Source organism: Uranotaenia lowii, chromosome 2, assembly GCF_029784155.1.
Source record: "Uranotaenia lowii strain MFRU-FL chromosome 2, ASM2978415v1, whole genome shotgun sequence".
Classification (NCBI taxonomy): domain Eukaryota; kingdom Metazoa; phylum Arthropoda; class Insecta; order Diptera; family Culicidae; genus Uranotaenia; species Uranotaenia lowii.
The window spans coordinates 237,003,264-237,028,888 of NC_073692.1; the positions used below are offsets into that span (position 1 = coordinate 237,003,264).

A 25,625-nucleotide genomic window follows, 5' to 3' on the forward strand; every position below is an offset into this window, starting at 1 on the left:
CGACTTACAAGAAGGTAGCGACTCCAAATCGCGATGATAAACAAAATACGACAGTCAAAGCGCGATCCCGGAGGCTGTACACGACGATGCTGACGAAGTTTGTCTGCGTGGTAATGGACGACCAAACCTACGTCAAAGCCGACTACAAGCAGCTTCCGGGACAGGAGTTTTATACAGCAATCGGAAGGGGAAAGGTAGCAGATATTGTCAAGCACATGAAACTGTCAAAGTTCGCGAAGAAATATCTGGTTTGGCAAGTCATCTGTACCTGTGGCTTGAAAAGCAGCATTTTCATAGCTTCCGGGACTAACCAAGAAATTTACGTGAAAAAGTGTTTGAATAAACGTCTGCTGCCTTTCCTGAAGAAACACGGTTGTTCCGTACTGTTTTGGCCGGATTTGGCATCTTGCCATTACGGTAAAAAGGCCATGGAGTGGTACGCCGCCAACAACGTGCAGGTGGTTCCCAAGGACAAGAATCCTCCCAACACGCCAGAGCTCCGCCCAATTGAGAAATACTGGGCTATTGTCAAGCGGAACCTAAAGAAGAGTAAAAAAAACTGCTAAGGACGAGCAGCAGTTCAAGGCAAACTGGCTTTCTGCGGCGAATAATTTTAAGATGTTCTTACTAAAAAGGACATCACTTTTCACCGATAAGGCCGATAAATAAAGATTTCTATTGCAGCATAAGTTTGAAAGGAAAATTGTAATAAAAGATTATTCTTCAGTCATCCTTCATATATTTCTTGTAAGTCGGTGATGTGTAGAAAATATGCCAGTTTGTGATACGCAAAATTTGCAAATAATCTGAGTATTTACGGAAAATGTATGCTCCAACTTAAGATTGAAGTGTTTGCAATGGAACGAATAAAGAACTCTGCTTCAGACCTGCCGCATAAACGAGACTATCGGCTAAGCAGAAAAAAAACCTCTTAAGAGCAAAAAATCTTACTTGCTACCCTTCTGCTGCGTTGAAGGTGGTTTATCAGAGAGGCCTTAAGAGTTTTAGAGCATAAGGAAAACGAAATCGCACCGCAAATTGCTATTCACCGTTGTCGTCTCCATTTATTCATTCACTCACCCCGATAATCAAATTGTCTTCACTTTCAATGGACCCCAAAACTAACACAGCACTGCACTGGAAGAAATAAAAGTGAAACGTTTTGTCCATTGCTTCGGGAATAGAGCAGCTGCGATCCACATTGTTTGTTACAATTAAAATTAACGAAAATCAATAACAAACTAGGTTGGATAATTAATAAATCATGGTAAATTTTTCTACTGACTTCAAAAGTTCATCGACACTAAATCCCCTCTGTGCTAGATTTCATCCAATGAGATGAATTTTAAATAATCCTAAACCTGTCCCCATCACTGTAAGCTATTTTAAAGATGAAAAAGTGTAAAGTTCCACTCGTTCAGAACATTCAAATTGCGAACGACACGCTTTGCGAACGTGAGCCATTGTTAACTTCGCGCCCTTATCACGCGTGAGAAACTATTTAAACTAAGGAAAACAAAAAATGGAAATAGCAGAGATAGGAATATCATTTTACTATTTCACATCCGGTTGGAATTCTTCTGGCAAATGCTTCTGCAAAAAAAAAGATTTAAAGAATATAAGCGTTGAACAGGAAAAGTTTTAGGCACAAGGCCTAATGAAATCGAAACGACACTATCGAAGTGATTTGTAAATAAAACAGGTTTAATTATTCCTGTTTTGGGGTGCTACTTTTAGCAGTGCCTTTTCTTCGCATAAAGTCCTCTACCTATTTGTGTTTGGTGTTCAACAAACAAAGTGAAGTGATGAAGAGAGATGATGTCATCGTTTGGGATACGCAACTTTAAGGTGACAACAATGGCAACACCTGGTACCTCTAATGAATGAATGCAGATAAATGTTTGAGTTTGTTGATGTCTAGTTATTTAGGGCATGGTTAGGATATTTACCTATAAATACTTCGTTGCTCTTGTGTAATATTTGATGCAGTACACGAGCCTTGGCAAAAATTTTAAATTCAATTCCATTAGATGACGGTCATCGTGACTTATAGCTGACTATTAATCTGTTTGAATAATTAATTTTGCTAAGACATGTTTTTGCGATGGTATAAAAGGGTTCTATTGAGGTTGCCCTACAAAGTTGCTACGTTGTGTCGTTTGGCTGATTTTTTTTTATTATTTATGTAAATCCTGTTAAAGGTTCTTCCTCAGCAGAAAATGTTTATTTTTTTAAACTGTTCATCCTGAACAATAGGGTGGTCCAAAAAAAGCTATGTGTTCCGAAATCAAAACTTTAACACTAGAAGGACCGGCAAATTGAATATACCTATTCGGACCGCGACCAGTCAAAATGACTGGTAAAGGGAAAATTTTTTATATCGTAATATTTTTAACTTTTTTCTTTTGAAATTATTTTGTTATTTATTCGATATCATTTTTATTATAAACTGGACATATTTTTTCACCATGGGTGCACGGAATCACCTCATTTTCGCATAGTTGGCGAATGCGTGTATGTCATAAAATGAATATTTCAAATAATTATCAAAAAATTAAAACACATCATCAATTTAATTATAAAATCATGTTAGATGGATATAGGTATTGACCATGGGTGCACGGTTTCACTTCAATTTTGTTTTAGTAGATATTTTCTAGTATCCACCGCTCTGAAATTTTTCAACACGTTGCCTATAAATTATACCTGATATTGTAGGTTTTGAAGCATACTTTTTCTATAAGTAGAGCAATTCACCATGGGTGCACGGATTCACCGCCATTCATCCAAAATCAATTTTTTTGCATGCTAAAGGTAAAGAATAAAGACTTATAAAGATTCAAATGAAAAATTGTGTTATATACACGGTTATTCACTATGGGTGCACGGATTCACTGCGTTTTAATCAAATATTTGACTTTTTGCAAATTTGTAAAAAGCATTTTTACAAATCTTAACTAAACCAAAGTTGAAACCATGTCTTTCATGTTGAGACATAATGATTTAAATAACGATTTTTATTTTAAGTTCCGTTTTTTCATTCCCGGAAAAAAATATTTCAATTATATCTCGAAATAATAAATTTATTTATTTATTAGTAAAAAACAGGTTTTTGTAATCGTATATTTATCTGATAAGATCTGATAAACATCCAAGAAATTGGAAAACGGTTACCATGGACCGAGTGAATTTTAGGAATTATATGCATCAAGTTATGTCGTGCGACGGAAGCCAGTGAAAATAAAAATGATGAATCAACATTGTCAAATGTACACGTTGATTTGTTTTTCCTTCAAAGTTTTTTGATTGATCAATATTGCATTTCTAATACCTATCATATCTAACTCAAAAATATTTTGTGTTCTGAAGCAAGTTGAAAACTATTTATTTCTATATAATTTTCAACGGCAAATTTACAGCCAATCCGTGCACCCATGTTGAAATATCTTAGCGCCGATGTTTGTTTATAAGATAGGCTGGCGCGAGTCTGGTCTAGGTATGCCAGGCGTACTGGGTTCGATTCCCGGTATCGGCAGGAAAACACTTGGGTTCAAACCCTATAAGTTGCCGACAGGTAAGATGTGTTTCCTCTTATAATGAGAATGTTCAATCAGTTGCCCAGTTGGTCAGGTATATACACGGGTGCCGAAATACCTGTAAGTGAACTTTCATTGGAAGTTTGTCGAACCTAATAATCTAAGAATGCATGTGAATACATACTTGGGCAGAAACTGCGGTGAATCCGTGCACCCATGGTGGATAACCAACAGATAAAACATATTCCGTACACCCATGTTGAAATATCATTTAAATTATTCAGTTTCATAGCATGATGTCTTCAAATCTAAATAAATGAGTACACAATTCATAATTATGAAATGAATTTGCGGCTTTATCGGTGAGGGTTAAAGAGTTGAAATGAAAGACGGATAGAAGATCAGAAGAAAATTCTAAGGTGGTGAAAAGAGCGAAGAGCATTTGAAATAGAAGCTTGACCACATACTAAATTCTTTGTCCCACACCAATTAACTGTATTGAAGAAGTAGTACCCAATAGAGAAGGCACTACGTTTTTCGATACAGTTAATTATGGATGGTTCGACCGCCATGTGAGTGTGCACATGTGCCGAAACGGACAGTTTTCACCACCTTAGAATTTTCTTCTGATCTTCTATCCGTCTTTCATTTCAACTCTTTAACCCTCACCGATAAAGCCGCAAATTCATTTCATAAAACAAATTCACGGTGATTTCTCCTCTTAAACAATTCATAATTATTTTACTCATTCTAGTTTAGTATAAAACATATTTATCACCTAAAACTACTCGATTTCTCGAATGGACATGTATTAAATCTAACATAACTTTTACAAATCTTGATGAAATTTCGCCAAATTTTGACAGAAAGTTTGATTATAGTTGAGCAACAAAAAAAACGGACTAAAAAAATTGGGAATCAAGTGCTTGAAGCGCCACACAGCGGTCGATCCGAGAACTTTTTCTACAAATTTTCATGACTTCGCATCGAAAATCAATAATTTCTTAACGAATGACACACTCCTGCCCACCATAAATCAACTAAGGTTCATTGTCTTGAATGTAGATTGAAATGAAACCAAAAGCAAGCGAAAAAAATTTATCTTGTTTGAGTTATAGGGTTGTGAATTTTACCAGTCATTTTGACTGGTCACGGTCCGAGTGTCCATGGTGAAATTTTTCTCGCTTATTAAAAGAGCTAGTGAAATAAAATATACACAGTTTTGTAGAGATTCAAAATTCATGAAAAGTAGTAATTTTTGCGAATTTTTAGAGCGTAGTGTTTAAAAGATATTCAACAAGCAAAGTGTCCAACCAGTCATTTTGACTGGTGCGGTCTTTCTAGTGTTAAGGACAGTTGCCATTAATACGAATTGGGCGAACACGAAATTATTGCGACACATTCAACAGGGCATAACTTTTTTACCATTGGGTTTAAATCAACCAAATTTTGCATATTGAAATTCACGTTCCATTGAAGAGACAAAACAGAACGAGCAACAATCGACAACCATGGTGGAATCCTGCACTGCGTTATTTGAGGAATCGTGTTCGTAGAGCCCGAAAAGGTTTTCTGAAGCATAAAGATGACACCAGAAAAGAAATTCTTCGCGACTTAGAAGCTGAACACAACGCCATAAATAGCCAGTTATATCAACAGAATTGAAGAACAGGTAAAAAGTGATCCGATAAATTTCTGGAAATTTATGAAAGATCGTAAGAAATCGAATGAGGTTCCCAAACAGGTTCTGTTGGATGGAAAATTTGCAAAGTCTCCCCAAGAATCTGCTTGTTTGCTAATTTTCTCGAAAAAGCTATGGAAACTTGTTCACCTCCCATTAGGATATATTGACAGTTTTACACGAACACCACCTTAGCAGGAGGCCTCAGCCCTAACCTCAAACCATGGGAGAACAGAATCAATTTTTGAGAAGGGCGCACGATAAACGCGATTTTGCGGTACTAATATCGACAAATTCGCCCTGTGGAAAAGCGACACACAGATGCTCTTGTTTTGATTTTTTTGGGTGGTCAGGGCTGCCAAGTGCATTGATATTTGGAAAATGATTATATTTTAAATTGAATTTTTATTGAAAAACGTTTTCATGAGTACTGAGAATTTGCAACTTTCCCCTACACTCAGAAATAATAAAAATATAAAAATGATTTAGTTTTATTTATCCCGCAATTATTAGGCGAATAATTTTTTTGGGTCTTAAAAAATAAGTTTCGCGATATTATTTTTTATGCATTGGAAACATATTTCCTTGAGAAATAATTCTCTGCATAAAATTTAATGACGCGAAATATTTCAATCTGTCAGTTTTTACGGCTCATTTTGTTTACTATTGCATTGTTGTTGTTTTCTGGAATTTTCGCTACCTCACTTCATCGAATCGTCTCCGGTTCACGTGTTCCAGGAGCTGATTATGATCAACTAGTAATAGAAATTCCGGTGATTATTCTTCCGAAACAAACCAGTGAAAATATCACTTCATTCAGCATTGCCTTTGACGGTAGGTAGTACTAATTGATCTTATCTCTTGAGAAATGTGAAAATGTGTTTGCAATGAAGTCAGATACAGTAAAGATTTTATTTAACCTTCTATTTTTCTTTCGTTTAAGCAAAAGGATAAGATCAATCAGCAAACAAAAATCTACCATCCGGTAGAAACCTGCATGCCTACAAGCGTATCCACCTTTGCAACATGGGCCAGCATTGCTCCTATTGGGACAACACAGGAAAATGCCTAGGAGAATAGTGGTTTGTTTCGTTTCGATTGATCCGGAAACGATTCCCTTGTTGGAACGGTATGCGCGTCAAAATTTAAGATTATTTTAGGAAAAAATGTTTTATGAATAAGTGAAATTCCAAATTATATTATAAAATTAAATTAAATATATGTATTAAACAGTAAAGTTAAAAAATCTCAAAAAATTCTAATTTATTTCTCGTTATACCTCCAAAATAAATTCATTAGTTCAACCGTCGCCTTAAATTTCGTTTTGTTTATGACCACCAGATGTCACTGATGTCCATTCCTCAATGCATAAATTTTAATCGCAGAAAATATTTCTCAGTGAGAAATATCCCAGTAATTACTCCATGAGAAATATCCTTGTGCGTAAAGAGGAAGAAACGTGAAAATACCTAAAAAATAATTGTTTGATATTTTATTTATTTCTGAGTGTAGATTTCTATTAGAATATGAAATTAAACGCAACATTTATCTGAACTGAATAACAACTGTCTGTATCGCACACTTAAACGATGTAGCGAATTATGTGAAAATGTTATAAATAATCAGAGCATGCAGGCTATTATTTTCATAGTCAACATCAACGTGGCTTTTATTAATTTACTTTTTTTTTGTAACAGTGAATGATTTTGCATTCGTTTAGAAGTTGGAAACAACTCTTTTTACTTTACCGAGCAGTACATGAAAATATATTGCAGATGTTTTAAATTCACCTTGAAAATTCATTAGCGGAAGATGGCTTATCTTCATCAATTTTATTAGAGACGCCCCGTAATTAATTCAAACGATTAGCTGTTGTTAAAAATTTAATCAATTCAGAAATATTATAATTCGTTTAAAAAAAAAACAAATACTGATTTAGTAACGCGCCTAGCATCACTGGTGAGGCCGTCAGCTCATCAAAGTTTGAGGTTATGGCTGAGGCCAATTTTTCGCCAATACTGGCGCCCGTATATACCCTTATAGACCATGAATATTTGAATAGTTTGCTTGGTTATGAAATATTATTTCTCGGAAAACGAGGTCTACATGAAATTACGTTCCTTCGATGCATCCAAAAGAGCAGGTCCAGATGATATTCCGCCTTCGCTGTTGAAGAACTGTGCAATTTCACTTGTCTTGCCCATCAGCTTGCTTTTCAATCGCTCGTTGAAAGAAAGTTCGTTTCCGTCTCTTTGGAAATCAGCTTGCGTCACACCGATACACAAATCAGGAAACCTTAAAAATGTCGAGAACTTCAGAGGTATATCTATATTGAGTTGTATCCCGAAATTAATGCAAAGTTTGATGTACGAGAGAATCTATCAAAGTGTTCAACATGTTTTGTCACCTGATCAGCATGGTTTTGTAAAAAAAACGATCAACTTAGAGTAACCTGATGTGTTATTCTTTAACGTTGATAAATAAAATAGAGAAACGACAACAGTGCATGAACCTGTCTGTGATGGGTCTTCCTAGTTGGCTCACAAAATGGATAAGTTTGTATTTAGTGAATAGAACAGCTTACGTTAAAATAAGCACCGTTGTGTCCGAAGCTTTTCCAATATCCTCAGGTGTGCCACAAGGAAGTCATCTCGGCCCCTTATTGTTTGTTCTCCTTATAAACGACTTATGCTCTCTTATACACTCATCGAAATTGCTATATCTACGCTTCAGAACGATAACTTGTCCGATAGACCACTGATAAACTGATGTACAAGCTAAGCCTTGAAACGTATGTAAAGTTCCAACGACCGTTTTCAATCAATTTTATGTGTTTTGGTTGAGCCACCAGATGTCTCCAAGGACACCAGAGAGAACTGTCAAGAAGAAAGTGAAATGTAAACAAAACAAAATAACAAACTATTAGTCAGTTATGAATATGTCGAATAACTACACTAGTTTACAAAATTTTAAAAAAATCGTGAACTTGATTAACTGACCAACATTTTTAATGTAAAATCGGGCGCTGAATCCGAAAATGAAATTCAAAAAAATCTCAGTAGAACCATTTTTGAGTTATGCTCCAAATATGAAATTTCGAAAAAATAAAAAAAGTTCTTGTACTTAGATTAAAATATCTCGGACACATTAACAGTAATTGGAAATCCCTCTTTTGCATATTGAAGGTGAATAAGTTTTCTATCAATCATCTGAACACTGTTTTTGCGTTTGATCAACAGTTTTGCTGATATTAGTGACTTTATGAGAAAAAAAATATAAAAAACGCATTTTTTTAGAGAAAATTTTGTTTCAATGAAAGTTTTAGACTCGATGGTAGCATTTAAAAAATCTTATTTTCTTTTGCTCTTAAATGTCAATTTAAAACAAAGATTTCAAGTGGTTATTTATCAAAATCGGTTGAAAATTGAAGAAGTTATGGCTACTTTACCATAACTGAAATTTTTGGAGTTTTTAATAATTTAACGAACCGCAGTACACTTATCATAGTATAGGAAGAATGAAACATGATAAATCTCACTCGCTCCAAGTCAAAATTATTTATTAGCTTACCAGAAGGTCACATGCCAAGTTTCAGGAAGATCTGACCATAGGGAGGGGTTGCTTAAGTCTCAAACGTGAATAAAATTTTGAGGTATTTTGCTCGGAAGGAAGGAAAAATACTGGTTTTTCATCAATAACTTTTTTCATCACTAGCTGATTGTTTTTTATGGTTGATTTTCTTAAAGCCTAAGTTGAGACAAATATTTCACCCGAAGACTGTAACTCGATTGGATTTGAAACAGAAAAGTTATTGTAGTTCAAAGGCCGCAAATTTTGTTCAAAACGCAATGAGTACTTTTTACTCATTGCGTTTTATACGAAAATTTTCGACCAAAACACAATCTTTGAACCACAATAACTTTTCTGTTTCAAACCCAATCGAGTTACAGTCTTCGGGTGAAATATTTGTCTCAACTTAGGCTTCAAGAAAATCAACCATAAAAAACAGTCAGCTAGTGATGAAAAAAGTTATTGATGAAAAACCAGTATTTTTCGTTCCTTCCGGGCAAAATACCTCAAAATTTTATTCACGTTTGAGACTTAAGCAACCCCTACCTATGGTCAGATCTTCCTGAAACTTGGCATGTGACCTTCTGGTAAGCTAATAAATAATTTTGACTTGGAGCGAGTGAGATTTATCATGTTTCATTCTTCCTATACTATGATAAGTGTACTGCGGTTCGTTAAATTATTAAAAACTCCAAAAATTTCAGTTATGGTAAAGTAGCCATAACTTCTTCAATTTTCAACCGATTTTGATAAATAACCACTTGAAATCTTTGTTTTAAATTGACATTTAAGAGCAAAAGAAAATAAGATTTTTTAAATGCTACCATCGTGTCTAAAACTTTCGTTGAAACAAAATTTTCTCTAAAAAAATGCGTTTTTTATAATTTTTTTTTCTCATAAAGTCACTAATATCAGCAATACTGTTGGTCAAACGCAAAAACAGTGTTCAAATGATCGATAGAAAATTTATTCACCTTCAATATGCAAAAGAGGGATTTCCAATTACTGTTAATGCGTCCGAGATATTTTAATCTAAGTACAAGAACTTTTTTTATTTTTTCGAAATTTCATATTTGGAGCATAACTCAAAAACGGTTCTACTGAGATTTTTTTGAATTTCATTTTCGGATTCAGCGCCCGATTTCACATTGGAAATGACCTTCAGTTTACTGAGTTCAAAAATGCTGTAAACTAGTGCTATTAGACGAGTTTTGAGCAAATTGATGTTAAAGATTCGCAACACATTTATGATTTGCGTAATGGAAATTTTTAGCTTTAAGCTGTTTTTCTAATTGCTTCAAACTATATAGCATGAAGCACTAAATAGAAACAGATATGATACGAGAAAATGCTCGCTCAGAAAAGCCTAGAATCGGTATGTTTCATGAAATTGTTAATTTTTTTAACTCAACTGGAAAAAATAATTGGTTCATATGGCTTGTCCGAAGTTCTTATAGTTAGTTTTTTTAGTAAAAAAATGAAGATAAAAAGAAACAGGCAAATTTACCTAGCTGTGAATAAATTGAAGCCGTCCATTCTACTACGATGTTAATTTATCAATTTTTGAGATCATATACGATTGTGCTCTTCCAAGAATGAGATACTTCAATAGTTTATTCGGCTTGTTTAAATGATAGCATTCGAAACTTTGTATGTACTGGTTTCTGGAATATAATAATTCAAGCTTGTACATCTGTTTGTTATTTCGACAGTCTCTGAAGTGAAAAAAAATATGATGATGGTATTTTCCCCAGCTTAAAATTCTTCGTGGTTAATCTAATTGTATATAATAATTCGTCTTATTGTATTAAAATTTATTCATTTTTGAATTCAAATACCATTGCGTCCTTTCGAAAAATTGTTACATTTAAAAGAGCTATCTGGAAACAGTGCCATCTATTGCGCCGTTCAAAAGTTAGAAATCTAGCAATAGATGGCACTGTTTTTCGTCATTTTTTAACGGCTTCTTTTAAATAGAGCACTGAAAATTTTACACAAGTTTCTGAAGATTTTTTGTTCGAGCTTGTACATCTGTTCATCTGTGGTTAGACTCTTACGTACTGCAAAATGATATCGACACTTTGTTGAAATGGTGCAAGTAAATGCAGGAAAATGCAATACTATATCATTTACTAGAGCGCGAAATCCAATCTTATTCCACTATAGAATGGGTCAAACTACGCTTTAACGGAAAAGCGAGATAAAGGATCTAGGAGTCGTTTTTGTCTCTAAGCTGAAGTTCACAACGCACATTGGAGCAATCACAGCAAAGGCGTTTGCTACACTAGGATTGATACGTCGTAATACGAAAGATTTTACGGATATCTATTGTTTGAAAACGCTGTTCAACTTTCTTGTCCGGACCGTGTTTGAATACTGTGAATACCATGACGTCAATGCTAATCGCATCGAGCGAGTCCAGAAATGCTTTTTACGTTACGCACTTCGAACGCTACGTTGGAATGATCCAGTCAACTTACCGCCATACGTGCAGCGGTGCAGGCTTATTGGACTGCCGACTCTCGCTGAAAGAAGAATACTTCTACAACGTTTGTTTATTTATGATTTTCTGATGAGCAACATAGATAGCATAGAGTTGGTCGAAAAATAGCAGATCAGTGCGCCGTCGAGAACATTAAGCAATTACTATTTTCTAAAACTCCCAACTCGTCGTACACAATATGGCTTGAATAACCCTCTGGAAAATTCTTGTCGGCATTTTAATAACGTTTACCACCTTTTCGACTTTCATTTAAGTAAGTGTTCTTTTAGTTTTTTTCTATTAGTTGATCACTCAGGTGGTAAATCCTTTTTACGGATTGCAACCCAAGGCGCGGCGAGCCACCGTGTCCCCCCAGTTTGCTACTCTGGGTCCATGAGTGCAATTGGACGACTCATGATACTATGTACCCCTACTCCATGAAGTCCACCTGGGGCCTCTGGCCATATTTTCCATCCGGACCTGCAACAAAGGCTATACCCGTGATGGAAAGACCACACTCGCGCAAAGCGCTCCACGGCAATACTCGTTTTTAAACGTCCTACACCAGCAATCGTCATCCACTCTTTGTCACGATTCACGACTCCCGGGTCAACTATCCGTTCGCCGCTACTCGTGACTCGAGTCCCACATTTGGTCTCTTACCACAATTCGTGACGTCATAACCCGCCTCTCCTCGTGACTCGAGACCCTCTCACGCTCGTCCTTTGGACACAATTTGAGGCGTCTTTACCCGCCTCTCCTCGTGTCTTGAGGGCCCTCTTACAGTACGTCTCTTGACCCAATTCGAGACGAGAGCAACTCGCCTCTCCTCGGGTCTGGAGATATCCACTCATCCAACCATTTCTACGGCTCGACTCTTCGAGACTCATCCTGAGGCCCATCCACTGGGCGCCACATGTTACGGCACAAGGCCCCTCTGTCCGTCGTGAGTCGATCTTATCCGCTAATCGGGGCCAGGAACCTCCCCAAACGGCAGATCGATCAAAACCCGCTCAAACATTTGGTCGTCGGAGTCGCGACTACCCGATACACGTTACGACCCCTCCCTCTTGCAACTGAGCACTGGTACCAAGGTACCCAGTCGCACCACGTTTGTGCTACACTCGGCACGCAGCTCGTCGGCGGGCTGGCTGCACCAAGTGTGACGTGTAGTTCTCTCGTCCGTACGCCTTCAGGTGACAAGTCTGTAGACACGTTTCCACTCTGCACCACGGCACTGTGGTCCAAAAGGGCTAAAAGTGGAACTTTTTTCGTAGTGCCTCTGTCTTTTATCTTATCTCTTTAGTTTCTCCAAAACATTTGCTTCTTCAAACATGCTTCATAACTTGAAAGCATCAAAAGTTAGTTAAAGTCTACTATACAAAAATTGAAAATTCTAACTTTTTTATTTCAATAGATAGAGCTTTATGTTATACTACAAAGTTGTAGAATACGTAAAAATATGAAACTTTGTTGAATACATCAAAACTGTATCTCTTTTCAGAGCAGAGTTATAAAGGTTTTCTTTTGAAAGTTATTGTAAAGTTAGTTTTTTAAACTTAACTATAGTTAGATGAGAATCTACATGAATTAGATGTTCTGAACATTTGTTGGGGCATTCAAATCACACGTTTTGCACAAGATTTCAACATTCTACGACGTTTCCTAACCAACTTATTGCAATTTTAAGTTTTATTTTTACTCAACTTCACGAGCGTTTATTGCAAAAACGTGCAAGTGAATTTTTAAAACTAATAAACCACATTGAAGCTTGAACTAAGTGCAACAATTTGGTGTTGTTGTTATTTGTCTCCACGCGCTTATATTTGAACACAACAAACATTTATTTGATGTGTTTTAAGTGGCCAACAACCACGCATCTCGGTCGAATTAGCCAAAGATGGACAAATGAATACCTTAAGGACTTTTTGAGCTTGGAACCAAATTAATTTTTTGATCAGCAGTATAAGTACTACAGCTAAGTATTCGCGTTTATTTTATTTTCTTCTGCACCTAAAGTCTTCGTTCTCTCAAGGAACATTTATAAACATTCGTGAGTACATTCTTCACTTGTCTCCTAGGTTTCCGAATTGTCTTTTTTATTTCTAAAAGTAACTTATTTCATGAGTTTTATTTTTTTTCTGAACTATATTTTAAGTGAATAACAATATTTTTAAACTAATGATTGTTGCAAATTATAAAATTGAGGCTAGTTAGAAAATTATACTATAAAGTTTCAAATCATTAGCAAGTTCTTTGAAAAACCAAAATTGACTCCAAAACTTCGTATACAGTTTTGTTCAAATACATTTTTGAGAATATGATTTGTAGATTAGATCAGTTAAATATGCAATAAACCAATGAATTTGCAAATTTATATGTTTATCAGGGAAACAAGTAAGGAATTTATGATGAGTTTGTTGAATACATATATCCCCAACTTTTTTCTTAGAGCCATGAATTTTTGTTTATTTTTTCGTGCAAACAAATGGAAAACTTGCTCTAGTTTCAACTTTTTATATGTCATTATAAACTCAGTTAAATTTTCACCGATAAATTTGTATAGCTAAGCTGTTAAAGTTATGTTTAACACTTCACTTCAATTCAACCAAAAAGTTTGAGATTTGTCAAAAATGACTTTCATGATTTTTTAAATTTTATTTCATTTTACTGTATTTTGAGTTACGGGAAAAATGCTGTTATAATCATCATGATTTTCTTTAAGGTTCATCAGTACATTTGTTTGAAGAAATGATCAAAATTCAAATGGATTATATGGATACAATAGGCGAATCAGTTGAAAAATTGAAAAATTCACGAAGCCATTTATGAAGAAAGATAAATAAAAAATTAAACCCTTTCATTGAAAAAGTTATAGTATCCTTTTAAAATGGTACAAGTGGTACAAGGTAAGATATTAAAAATGTGCAACTTTTTTTTATTATATTTCAATAATGAAAATAGCCTAACTCTATTAATGGGGATGTTGGGGGGTTGGACAGGGCATCGAACGATCCGAAAACTGATATACAATGGATTGTGGGTTCAAGCCAACCGGAGTATCTCGGCAAATTTGGAATCTTGAGTAGGCTACTTTGGTACCTTTTCAAGATTCTTTATTTGTTTCGAACAGTTTGAAGGGAGTGAGATAAGCCAAACCTGTCCCAAGCCAGTGGTAATGGACCCCTTGGTTGTACTGCAATTATTATTGGTGAGTTAAGCATGAACAGTATTTGAATGTGCGTTCGAGACTTCCCGTACCGACTCGGGTCGAAAGACCTATCAGCCACTGGTGGGTTCAACTACATACATACATACATACATACATACATACATCTGTGCGACATAGTCGAACGTGATATAATAAATAAATTAAATTAATTAATGTTAAGCTTATACTTGAATTCTTAGGGTAAAAACTACAGGTTTATTTCTCAATAAATAAAGCTTCAAAATAGATTTGGGACTCAGATTCAAGTTTAAGATTCAAATAAAAATAATTACATTAAAATAATACTGAGATGGTGGAATGATGAAAAGATTGATTAAGAAATCAAAATTCTTGATCATAATTTAAAACGTTGACTAGCTTTGATGCAGGTTCAGATTCACGGATGGGATGATTCAGAGTTTGGTCACGTTGAGTGAACATCTCTTATGATCATTAGTTTTTTTTAAAGATTTGTTAAAGAATCGGTCAGGCTCACGTGTTTAAACGTCGAGATGTACATTTTGAAAACCAATACTCATCACATCCAATCAATTATCTTCGTCAACCAGTCACAAACTGTTCTTATCTATAATTTGTTACCCTAATTGGAAGGTGATCCCCATGCCTTAAAGAACGTTGAGCCGGCTGACAAATGTTCATAATTTTTGAACAATGAATCATCATGTGTCTATTTGAAATATTCCTCATAAGTATTGTCTGATTTACTTTACTACTCTAAAGTTTTTGATTACTCACGTTAACCTCATCAAACTTCGGCAATGAAGAAGCCTTCATTTCACGGTAAGTGCCAAACCATGTTGACATTCACAGCGCGAAGACTTCACCAGTTGGTTGGCTGGCTCGCGGACAAACCCTGCTGAACATTCCTTCACCTGTTTATCTAAATTCTGATCCATGATCCACACTGGCTGACGCTCGAGCCAGCCATCGGGGTGCCATTCTTCAATTCAAGTCAATATTGGGAAGCGTGACTAGTTGAATTTGTACCGTACACTTGTGAATTTCTGAGACTGAGGCATTTCGATTGCCTGCCAGGAATTATTACCACATGTAAGTGGGTCACGAGCAAGACAATCAATGAAGCAAGAAACAACACGTACGTTCTTAGGAGTGTCTTATTCAGGGATGCTTTCCTCCGTGGTGTTTTTACGGAGCCGGAGAATTTCAACACCGCAGTATTATTGTCATTAACTCTCCGGAGAGATTGTTAGTTTTTCACCACTCTCTATCTGCTATCGAAGTACTCGAGTGTCATATACACTAACTTAAACTCGCACCGCCACCAGATCCTCACATTGGAGCATAAATGTTTGCACCGTAGAGCTCCGTAGAGTGGCAAATTTCCTCACCGGCGAGAATCACCTGCGTTTTTTGTGACTTGGCTTTGCCGAACGTAAGGAAAGCAGGAAGTTGAAAGCAATGTTCCATAAGACAGTATCCATTCCTTAGCCATTCTTACGGGGCGTTCGTAAATTAATCGTTTTGAATGATGCATCTGTTGATCGATTTATTTTGGTAGATGTCAAAAAACCATCCAAAGCATTTGATTTACATTCAAAAAATCACTTCGACCAAAAACATCATTTTATTTCTACGAGTAGATAGCAGAATTTACGAACGCCCGGTATAATAAGCTTAAAAAAATTAGAAATATGATGAAATTGAAATCTGTTTAAAAAAAATCCATCGTTGCAACTGGAGACAATTGCCATCAAAGTGGAAAAATGTAATGTAAATATATTAAATTAACAATATTACACTTCAATAATACAAATACTCATTTTTAACATGGATCAACAAAAATCGAAGTTAAAACCCAACTTTTTTTCCATATTCTTTGCATTTTTTTAAATGATTCTTGTCACATAAAATTGAACAATTCAATCAATAAGAAATGTTCCAGATTGCCCGAATTTATCCGGGACAAAACTTGAAAAAAGTTACCGGGAATAATGCAATAAGTTCACTCGGCCCGAACTTTTCAGAAAATTGTAATAATTATAAAAAAGTTTTAACAAAATAAACATTTTTATTTATAGAAATCTTTAATAAGATTTGAAAGCAACAGATTTGGATTAGTAAAACATTTCTTCTTCAGATAAACAAACTGTTTCTTCATTGCTAGTCCTATTGGAACTGCCCCTTCAAGTATACTATCACTCGAAATACCCCTAAATGTAGACAATCACCTGCAATGTTTACGTGTTCAATAACTGGATCGATCGGTTTTCTCGGTGGTGTATGTGGTGAACATAAGAGCTTTCACTCTCACGCTCGTTGGTGTTGAATTCAATATAATCTCTCCGGTGGTGTTAGTTAAACATCTCCGTGGTGAAATGCAGAGAAACTCCGTGGGGAATCGAAAAACCCGCACCGCGGAGATTCTCCATAGAGAAAATGCATCCCTGGTCTTATTTGCAGAACATCATGGAGAAGGAAGGACGGATTCGAACAGTTTTAAAATTTATAATGTTTTAAAACATCTTTGTACATATTTTCATTCCGGAGCTTCTTAATAATGTCGTTTAATAACCCATCAAATCAGTGCAAAGCTGTGGAAAAATGGTAAAACTACACTATAATGCATGTCATGGCTCGTAATGTAGAACTCAAATAAAAAATAAACAGAATCAAAGCAATCGAAAGATTCCCTCTAATTCAACCACGGTACACCGTGGTATGCGAATCTTTCGATTGCTTTGATTTAGTAGAATTATTCAACCAAGTAGGCTCACAACACATAATAGAGTGAAAAAAAAGAATTTAAATTCAAGTTCATACGAAATTCATGTTTTTAGAGATTGTAGCTGTTTTTTTTTAATATGTCTTTATTTGTATCAAACCATCAGTACATTTATATTACATTGATACATTAAATTAGGTGTTCAATATCAATAATGAACTGTTCAGAGCCCTATAGATTACTAATCACTAAAATTTATTTATTCGACTTAAATTTGTTGAGCACTATTAAGTATTTAAATGTAGGAGAACATCCTGTAATGTCAAAAAAGTAGTAATAATAATAAACCCAAACCTAAAAACTATCCTAAAATTAAACTAATTGTAGAGAGAGCGAATCTCTGCGATGGAAGACTGCTTCGATGTTCCTCTGAAGTTAGAGATGATTTTGTTGGCCATCTCTTCGATCGATTCAATGCCCGCAATCCGATGACGATCTTCGGTGCTGTGCCAAGGTGGGAGCCGTAAAATCATTTTCAAAACCTTGTTCTGAATCCTCTGGATGGCTGTTTTCCTCGTCGCGCAGCAGCTAGATCGAATCTTAACTGCATACATTAACGCTTCAATGTGATATTTAAAAGTAAGATTCAGATCAAGTGTGAGTCCCAAGTACTTTACGTGATCAGACCATTCTAATGATTAAAAGTTATGGAATGATTTTCATTAGGTTTGAAAAATTGAACTCTCGGCTTATGGGGAAATAAAATAAATTGAGTTTTAGAAGCGTTAGGAGAAATTTTCCACATTTTCAAGTATTTCAAAAAGGAATTTAAATTTTGTTGCAATCTACTGCGTACCACCCGTAAATTTCGAACTTTGGCTGAAAGCAAAGTATCATCAGCAAATAATCTTCTACCTTTTCCTTCTGGTACATCAGAAAGATCAGAAGTAAAAATATTGTATAAAATTGGCCCAAGTATGCTGCCCTGAGGGACGCCAGCTCTAATTGGTGTCCTTTCAGAGCATGAATTTTGAAAGCTTACTTGCCAAGTTCGGCTAGTCAAGTAATGTTCTAGTGAGATATACAGCAAAAACAAATCGAACTAATTTAGCTACTAAACCTTTGTGAGAAACCCTGTTAAAAGCTTTTTCACTATCTAGAAGAGCAACACCAGTTGAATAACCTTCAGATTTGCCAGCGTTAATCATATAAGTTACACTCAAAATTTGATGTGTAGTAGAATGTCCATGACGAAAACCAAATTGTTCATCAGGGAAAATAGAATTCTGATTAATGTGAAACATCATTCTATTCAAAATAACTCTCTCAAATAGTTTACTTAAAGAAGGGAGCAAACTAATTGGTCGATAGCTTGAAGGCTCTGAAGCACTTTTTCCAGGTTTCAAAATTGGAGTTACTTTGGCATTTTTCCATTTATTGGGAAAATAAGCCAAGTGAAAACATTTATTGAAGATTTTAACTAAAAAAATTTAAAGCGCTTTCAGGCTACTTTTTAATAAGAATATAGAAAATCCCATCTTCTCCCGGGGCTTTCATATTTTTAAAATTTTTTGAAAATCAATTAGAGTTCATCAATATTTGTCTCACATGAACTTTCAAAAACATTTTGCTTAGAAAGAATATCATCAAATTCTAGAAAAATTTACGCATCAATTAGACTTACATCGTTTAAATTAAAATCATGAGCAGACTCAAATTGTTGGGCTAATTTTTGAGCTTTTTCTGCGTTAATTAAAAGAAGTTTATCTCCGTCTTTCAAAGTAAGAGTTGGCTTTTGGGGCTATTTCAGAATTTTAGTTAATTTCCAAAATGGCTTTGAGTAAGGTTTTATGTACTCTACTGCTTTTGCAAAATTTTCATTACGAATGAAATTTAAACGACGTTTGATATTTTTTTGAAGGTCGCAATAAATAAATTTTAAAAAAGGATCCCTAGTTCGTTGAATGTTGCGTCTACGAATGTTTTTCAGTCGTATTAAAAACTGAAGTTCATTATCAATTAAAGGTTGATTAAATTTATGTTTAATTTTGGGTATTCATCTTGGATAGCCAGCAAAGATCTGGCGTTCCAATTCATAATATTTAAACATCTATTTGGATCCATGAGGGAATCGTAAAGTCATGATAGTTTTGTTACCATAATTGAAAGAAGTTTGGAAAGCTTCAAACATTTAATTTGCTTTCAACATAAGTTGCATAAATTCGATTAAATTTTGATGCAAAAAGTTTTAAATTTTCCTCCTTCCTCATTTTTTCTCACCCAAATCAACAATTGTTAGGATCAGAAAATGAAGAAGAAAAAAAGGTATTTGTAACTCGGGGATTTTCCCAAACCTTCGTATGTACGTTGAGACTCGGGTTTTCCTCATAAGTTATATCCTAAACAGGCAACCCATTTTCAACCACCTCTGAGAAAGTTAAACAACGAGTCTGTGGTGCTGAATCAGCACAGGTAACATTAAAATCACTTCGAGCGTGATTCCAATGTAGGTTGAGGCTGACCGCGAACAGGCAGATTGTTTGCCGGCCTGTCGTGTGAAGACGAAAAGGAGGAAGGAGGCGAAGAATCTTTTCTGACAACTTTGGGATTTTTCCTAGAAGAAATAATTTTTGCCCTAACGGGACAGTCTGTGGAATTGGAGGAGTGATAACCTGCACAATTCGCACACTTGAAAAATTCTGATTGTGATTTATCACCACCAAAAAGGCATTAAGATTTTTCATGATCGAATGAACCGCAAAGCATGCATCTGGCATTCATTTTACATTTTTTAGTGCCGTGACAAAAAGCTTGACAACGACGACATTGAGTTATATTTTGAAGAATATTTGTTGAAGATTTTCGAAAAGGTTCAAATTTTACTCGACAACGACACATAAGACGAGCCTTTTCAAGAATTTGCAAATTATTAACCTGATCCTTTTTAAAATGAATCAAATAAAGCTCAGGAGCAAAACCAACACTTCTGGTATTGTTCGTAATGGTTCTTTTCTCCATTTAAATAACTTGAATCGGAGAAAAACCTAACAAAGAATTCAATTCGGTTGTGATTTCATCCGGTGTCTGATCGCCGGTGAGACTACGAAGAACAACTTTGAAGGAACGATCACTTTTGGTGTCATATGTAAAAGATGGGTGTTTTTATTTATTCAAATAATTTTAAATTTTTTGAAAATCATTAAAAGATTCCGCCAATATTCGAACAGTTCCCCTTCGACCGATCTTAAAAGAAATCCTCACATCCTTGACGGAAGTAACGATTTCTTTCCGAAAGGCATTGAAGTCAGAAATCGTCACCGTAATTGGTGGAACCATTTCATTTTTAAGAGTATAAGAAGAAGAAGGTTTATTATTACTCTTATCAGAATTAAATATGGATATTTCCTTATCACCGATGTTATGAAGGACATCGAATGAATTGGAAATTTCAACTTTTTTGGCAGATGGACCTGAATTAGATTCGGCAATCCTTTTTCATCCGACTTTAAAGCCGGCTGATGACTTTCTCATGCAGGCAGGAAAAGAGAAAATAATGAATAAAAGAAAATGAAAATAATTTTAACACTGAAAACAGGTAAGAAAATAAAATAAATAATGTAAAATGTTCCTGCAGGTACAGAGCAAAGATACGATGCTGCGGCGTACGTGTTGACGGTTCAACGGTAGATGGAAGTGAGATTCCAAAGAATGTTATTACTTATTGTTTGGTTGATTCGATTTGATTGTATATGAAAAGTAGATTGTTAAATTATTTTAAAAAAAATACGGGAACTTTGTTGTCACCCTGTACATTCTTTAGAAAACTAATGACCCAAACCAAAACTACTCCAGACAGTTTCGCCTACGGCTCAGAAGCATGTTCTCATTGGAATCTAGTCAAAATTACTATCCTCTTTAAATGGACAGCAACGAATCTCAGCCGGAATAAAATAAAATGTGCATTTCATCGAGTTTTATGTCGTATGAAAAAACCCCTGAAATGCAACAACGATCGTTTCAATGCAATTCTAAAATGTCTGCAGCACTGTAATTGGCTCAGAAAAAGTAATTGTTCTCAATGCCTTTCGGTGTTGCTGGTTATTTTATGTCGAACCAAGCTCAATGGAATGTTCCAAAATTAGATTGCTTGCAGCAAAGTAATGGAAACTGCCAATTAATATAAGTAAAAGAGGGGGAAAAATAAGGAGAATGTTCCATCGATTCCGTGCCTTTTGACCGAACAGCCTTATTAGTAATCAATGTCCAATCTCTAACCCAACCCAAACATCTGATCTGTGACTTTATCGGGCGGCATATCGTTTATATGCGAGTACTCGCATACACTAGTTGTGTGTGCTAGCGTTCAACAACAAAAAAAAGCGGTTAACCTTATACCTACTTTTTGTTCCTTTCTTCCTTTCAATCTTTTTTTTTGCAGCACTAGCGAGCAACACAGTCCAAAAACAACCGTGATCCGCTCTAAGAACCGACCGACCCAGAGAGAGACCTATCCTCCCCGAGGTGCCACGCGCCACCCAGTGTCAGGTTCCTGGCCAGCACTAGTCCACAATTGCTTAGTAACTGGCAGCGGCGGCGGCGTTAGCTCAGCGCAAGGGAAATCCAAGCAACGCTTCGACTCAACCAACGACTCAGACGACACGGCTATGTTGCTGAATTCTATCTAGCCAACGATCTACCCACAATATCTGCGCGGTGAGTCAGTCGGCCATTCAGTCAACCGAAAGCTGCCAATCGATCTGCACCTCGACGCCAAATCACGAGACAAGGCGAGACGCTCGCTTGATCGGTTTACTGCCAAAGGGGCCTCTGATTCAGACCACATTGCCGGCGGGGTGATTCCCTCTAAGTCGACGCCCAGGACGCGTCATCGTAGTTTCGTCCGGCTGCAGGAAGGCGTCGTCTGAATCGAATTGATCGCGCACAGGGTTGCAGTTTGCTCTCGCAAGTTGTCCGGTGCACATCGCCTCAATCTGATCGTCTGCTGTCTGGGTTTATGTTATTTCCCGTGTAGCCCGACGATCTCATTAGAGATCGCACAGATTTGGATACCTGTGTGATCGATCACGATTCTCCGAAACTTCTTCTGTGTCTCGCGATCGCATTGTGGGAACCGTGGAAAAAAGTGCATTTTACGTAAAGGCAATTAGTGAACTCCGATCAGTTTGTGGTCAAGTTGGAATTCGGCATACAGGCTAAGAGGCTGAGGCTGCTAAAGATCGCCAAGCCAGGCCGGCCCGCCGTACCGATCGTTGTAGTTGAGTGTGGTGGATGTTTGAATATTGGTTCTCGGTACATAATATGTGCGGTTTTATGTGGTAAGTGGGCAAAGTGGTGACCTAATGTATGTACATGTGAGCTACGGGTCATTCGTTCGACAGCCCCTCAATCTCCTTACACGACCGAAAGCCTTGTAGAGTTAAGTGTTTAGACTAAGGTTGCCAGAATTTTTTCCGCTCCCATCCGGGCCTAGCAATTCCGGGCATTTTTTCAAAAAAACCTGGCAAAATCCGGGCATAGATTTCAATTTTTCAAATCCAAAAACCGGGCAAAAACCGGGCAAAATTTAGGTGTTATTATATATAAAAGCAAAGAAAAAATGCAAAAAATATGAAATTTATATTTTTTTAATGTAATTGCAGACTTCAAAAAACTTTTTGGAACACTTAAATATTTAATAAGTAAATCAGCGAAATTATTTGAAACAACCGTTGAAAATTTCCATACCGTTCATCGATTTTGCTGAAACTTTCTCAAAAACTTTGATTTTTTTTGGTTTCTTTGTGAAAATTATGAAAAAATCCGGGCAATATCCGGACTTTTTTCAAGATATCCGGGCAGCCGGGCCGGACCGGACTTTCTCGAAATTTTGCATCAAATATCCGGGCAAACCCGGATAAAACCGGGCAATCTGGCAAGCTTAGTTTAGACCCCTTAAAATTGTCAGTAAAAAACGGTGACTAACGTTAAGCATATTCCAATCCATTCGACTGGAAGCCCCTAGCAAAAACCAAAAAAAAAATACAACCCCAAAACGAGTTCCTCAATAGACCGCAAAAATGGATGTGTTAGGCTTCAATCTAGTCGGGCTGCTGCTGACATTGCTGGCAGTTTCGGTGACCGGCAATGACAACCTGCGAGTGGCCTACCAGTGGAACCAGATCGACTTTGAGTTTCCGAGTGAAGCGGACCGGGCCGAGGCCATCCGGTCCGGCAAGTATGTACCTGAAAACGTGATCCCTGTCGGGCTGGAGGTGTACAAGAAGCGCCTGTTCCTGACGCTGCCCCGGTGGAAGACCGGAATTCCGGCTTCGCTGGCGTATATCAATATCAATGGTATGTAGAAGGGGAATTCCTGCACCAGTTGATTTCCAAATCTTTTTATTAAGATAACTATTCTTACACGAAATATCACATGTGTCTGTAACCTACAGGCTGTAAGGACTGAAAAATACTTTCGCTTCCACATCTGTTATGACATTATCATTTCAAAATTTAACCATATGGCAGTTGCCAGAAGCTATTGAATATGTACGGTAGATGCATAAACAGTTAGAGTTTTCAACAAATTTAGCCATTGCCGAAATGTTCTCAAGACAACGTACTTTGTCCAGACCTTTGAACGATTATTTTCTTTTGCAAATCGGGGTCTTAGACATTTTCCCTCAGTTGCTTTTTAATGTTTCAGTTAAATTTCATCTTCGGTAAAATTTAGCACAAATTGTATCGATTTTTTTTTCGCTTCTGATCAAAAAACGATTGGCTCATTTCGTACCTTAACACACCGGGGCATCGGATGCAAACGGATCTCACCATAGTTCAACTTTCACATGTCCTAGAAAAATATGTATATCTTCAAAAATTAGCAATTGTCGTTCGTTGCATCACTAAAAGAGTTTTCAACAAATTCTCGTTAAAAGTGAAAAATTAAAAAAAAATGATAAAAATCAACGGTACTTTTGTGAAAAAATATCTAAGTTTACACTTGTCCCGTTTAAGGGGGAAAGTGCAAACGCAATGCTTTTTCCATACTAATTGACAGATGCATCAGAGTATCGATCCTGAAATGAATTTAATACATGTTCCGGTATGTTTCATTAACTTTTTTTTGAAATTTTTGATGATTTCCTGTATAATTATTACTTTTTGGGACTCCGTGTTTGCTGACTGTTGTTTTCAGCAAAAGACCTTCATTTACCAAGACATCACGGAATTTTGAACTGCTTCAGATACAACACTTTGGATACCCCTTCTGACCATTCTAATATAATGTTGAACCATTTTTGAGATGAATTTTCTGATATGGCTGGATGTTACATGGCTTAAAGGTGCCTTTGCACTTAACCTGGTAGTGTCGTTTGTACTTGCCCCGCAGTGTGGGTTGACAAGAGTGAATATTATTTTCATAACTTTCAGAGTGAAATTATGAAAAAATTTCATAAATTGTCTGCTTTCACTTGAATATCAGTCCCAAACACTCATCTTTCTACGAAAAATCGGATTTGAATGCCCTTTTTGTAGCCAAAGCATGCAATACAAAATAACAAAAACACACTTTACATGTCTATTTGGTGGGGGAACTTTGATCAACATGAAATTTTTGCAGATAATCATCAATAAGGCCGGAGTAAATTTCAAATCCTTCTTTTGTGACTCGGAGTTGGAACACCGCGAAGGGGGGGACAATAAAAAATAATGCGAAAAACAAATAAATTGGAATAAATTGCACGAAATCTTGTATGCAACCAAATTGCATACTATATTATTGCATAAAACCTATAAATCAAGTATTTTTTTATCGAAATGTTTAAAATCAAGAATACAAAATGTGAATTAACTTCCTTCTTCCAAAATTTGGTTCTTGGTCTTGTAATCTCTCAGATATTTGAATTTTTCTTTGAAATTTACTTGAAATAGTTAAAACTTTATTTATTTCCCCCCTTCGGGATTTTGGAAATTTCGAAGGGGGGGGGGGGGGGGGGGGCGACAAAAGAAGAAATTGATATTTGTTCCAGTCTAACTAAGTTAAAAGTAAATATATTGAAAACTGTTTACTACGTTTGCAAGCCCTTAAATTGAGTTACAAATAAGCTAAATTTGGTTTTTATCAGAAGATTTTTGAAATTACTTAAAATGTAATTTTAAAATCCTTAAATATCTGATTTTTCGAAGGCTCATAAACGAACATCTCTCCTGATCAAATGTATGCAGTTAAAGGGTGTTCACGATGAAATTGCCACACTATGTAATTGTTCTAACTTTTTAAACGTTGGATAGAATTTAATGAAAATTTGGGTGGATTTAGTTCATAGTGCATTGTTTACATCCAGCAAGTTTTAAAGTCCTGCGATAAAAACTCGCGGAAATGGAGTCAAAAGAACAGGTCGTGCGTGATAAAATCTAGTGCATTCATCACAAAAACA

The 25,625-nt window shown here is 36.0% G+C and overlaps 1 protein-coding gene across 2 annotated transcripts in view; it reads left to right on the forward strand.

Moving 5' to 3' along the window:
* Positions 1–25,625, forward strand: part of LOC129746367 (protein yellow) — a 91,788-nt gene that overhangs the window by 16,372 nt on the left and 49,791 nt on the right. The window contains exons 2-3 of one of the 2 annotated variants that reach the window (XM_055739995.1): positions 21,623–22,520; positions 23,150–23,538. In XM_055739995.1, the coding sequence (XP_055595970.1) occupies positions 23,262–23,538 (277 nt within the window). In that variant the 5' untranslated portion in view covers positions 21,623–22,520; positions 23,150–23,261. The remainder of the gene's footprint in view (positions 1–21,622; positions 22,521–23,149; positions 23,539–25,625) is intronic. The other variant, XM_055739994.1, reaches the window with a different exon arrangement.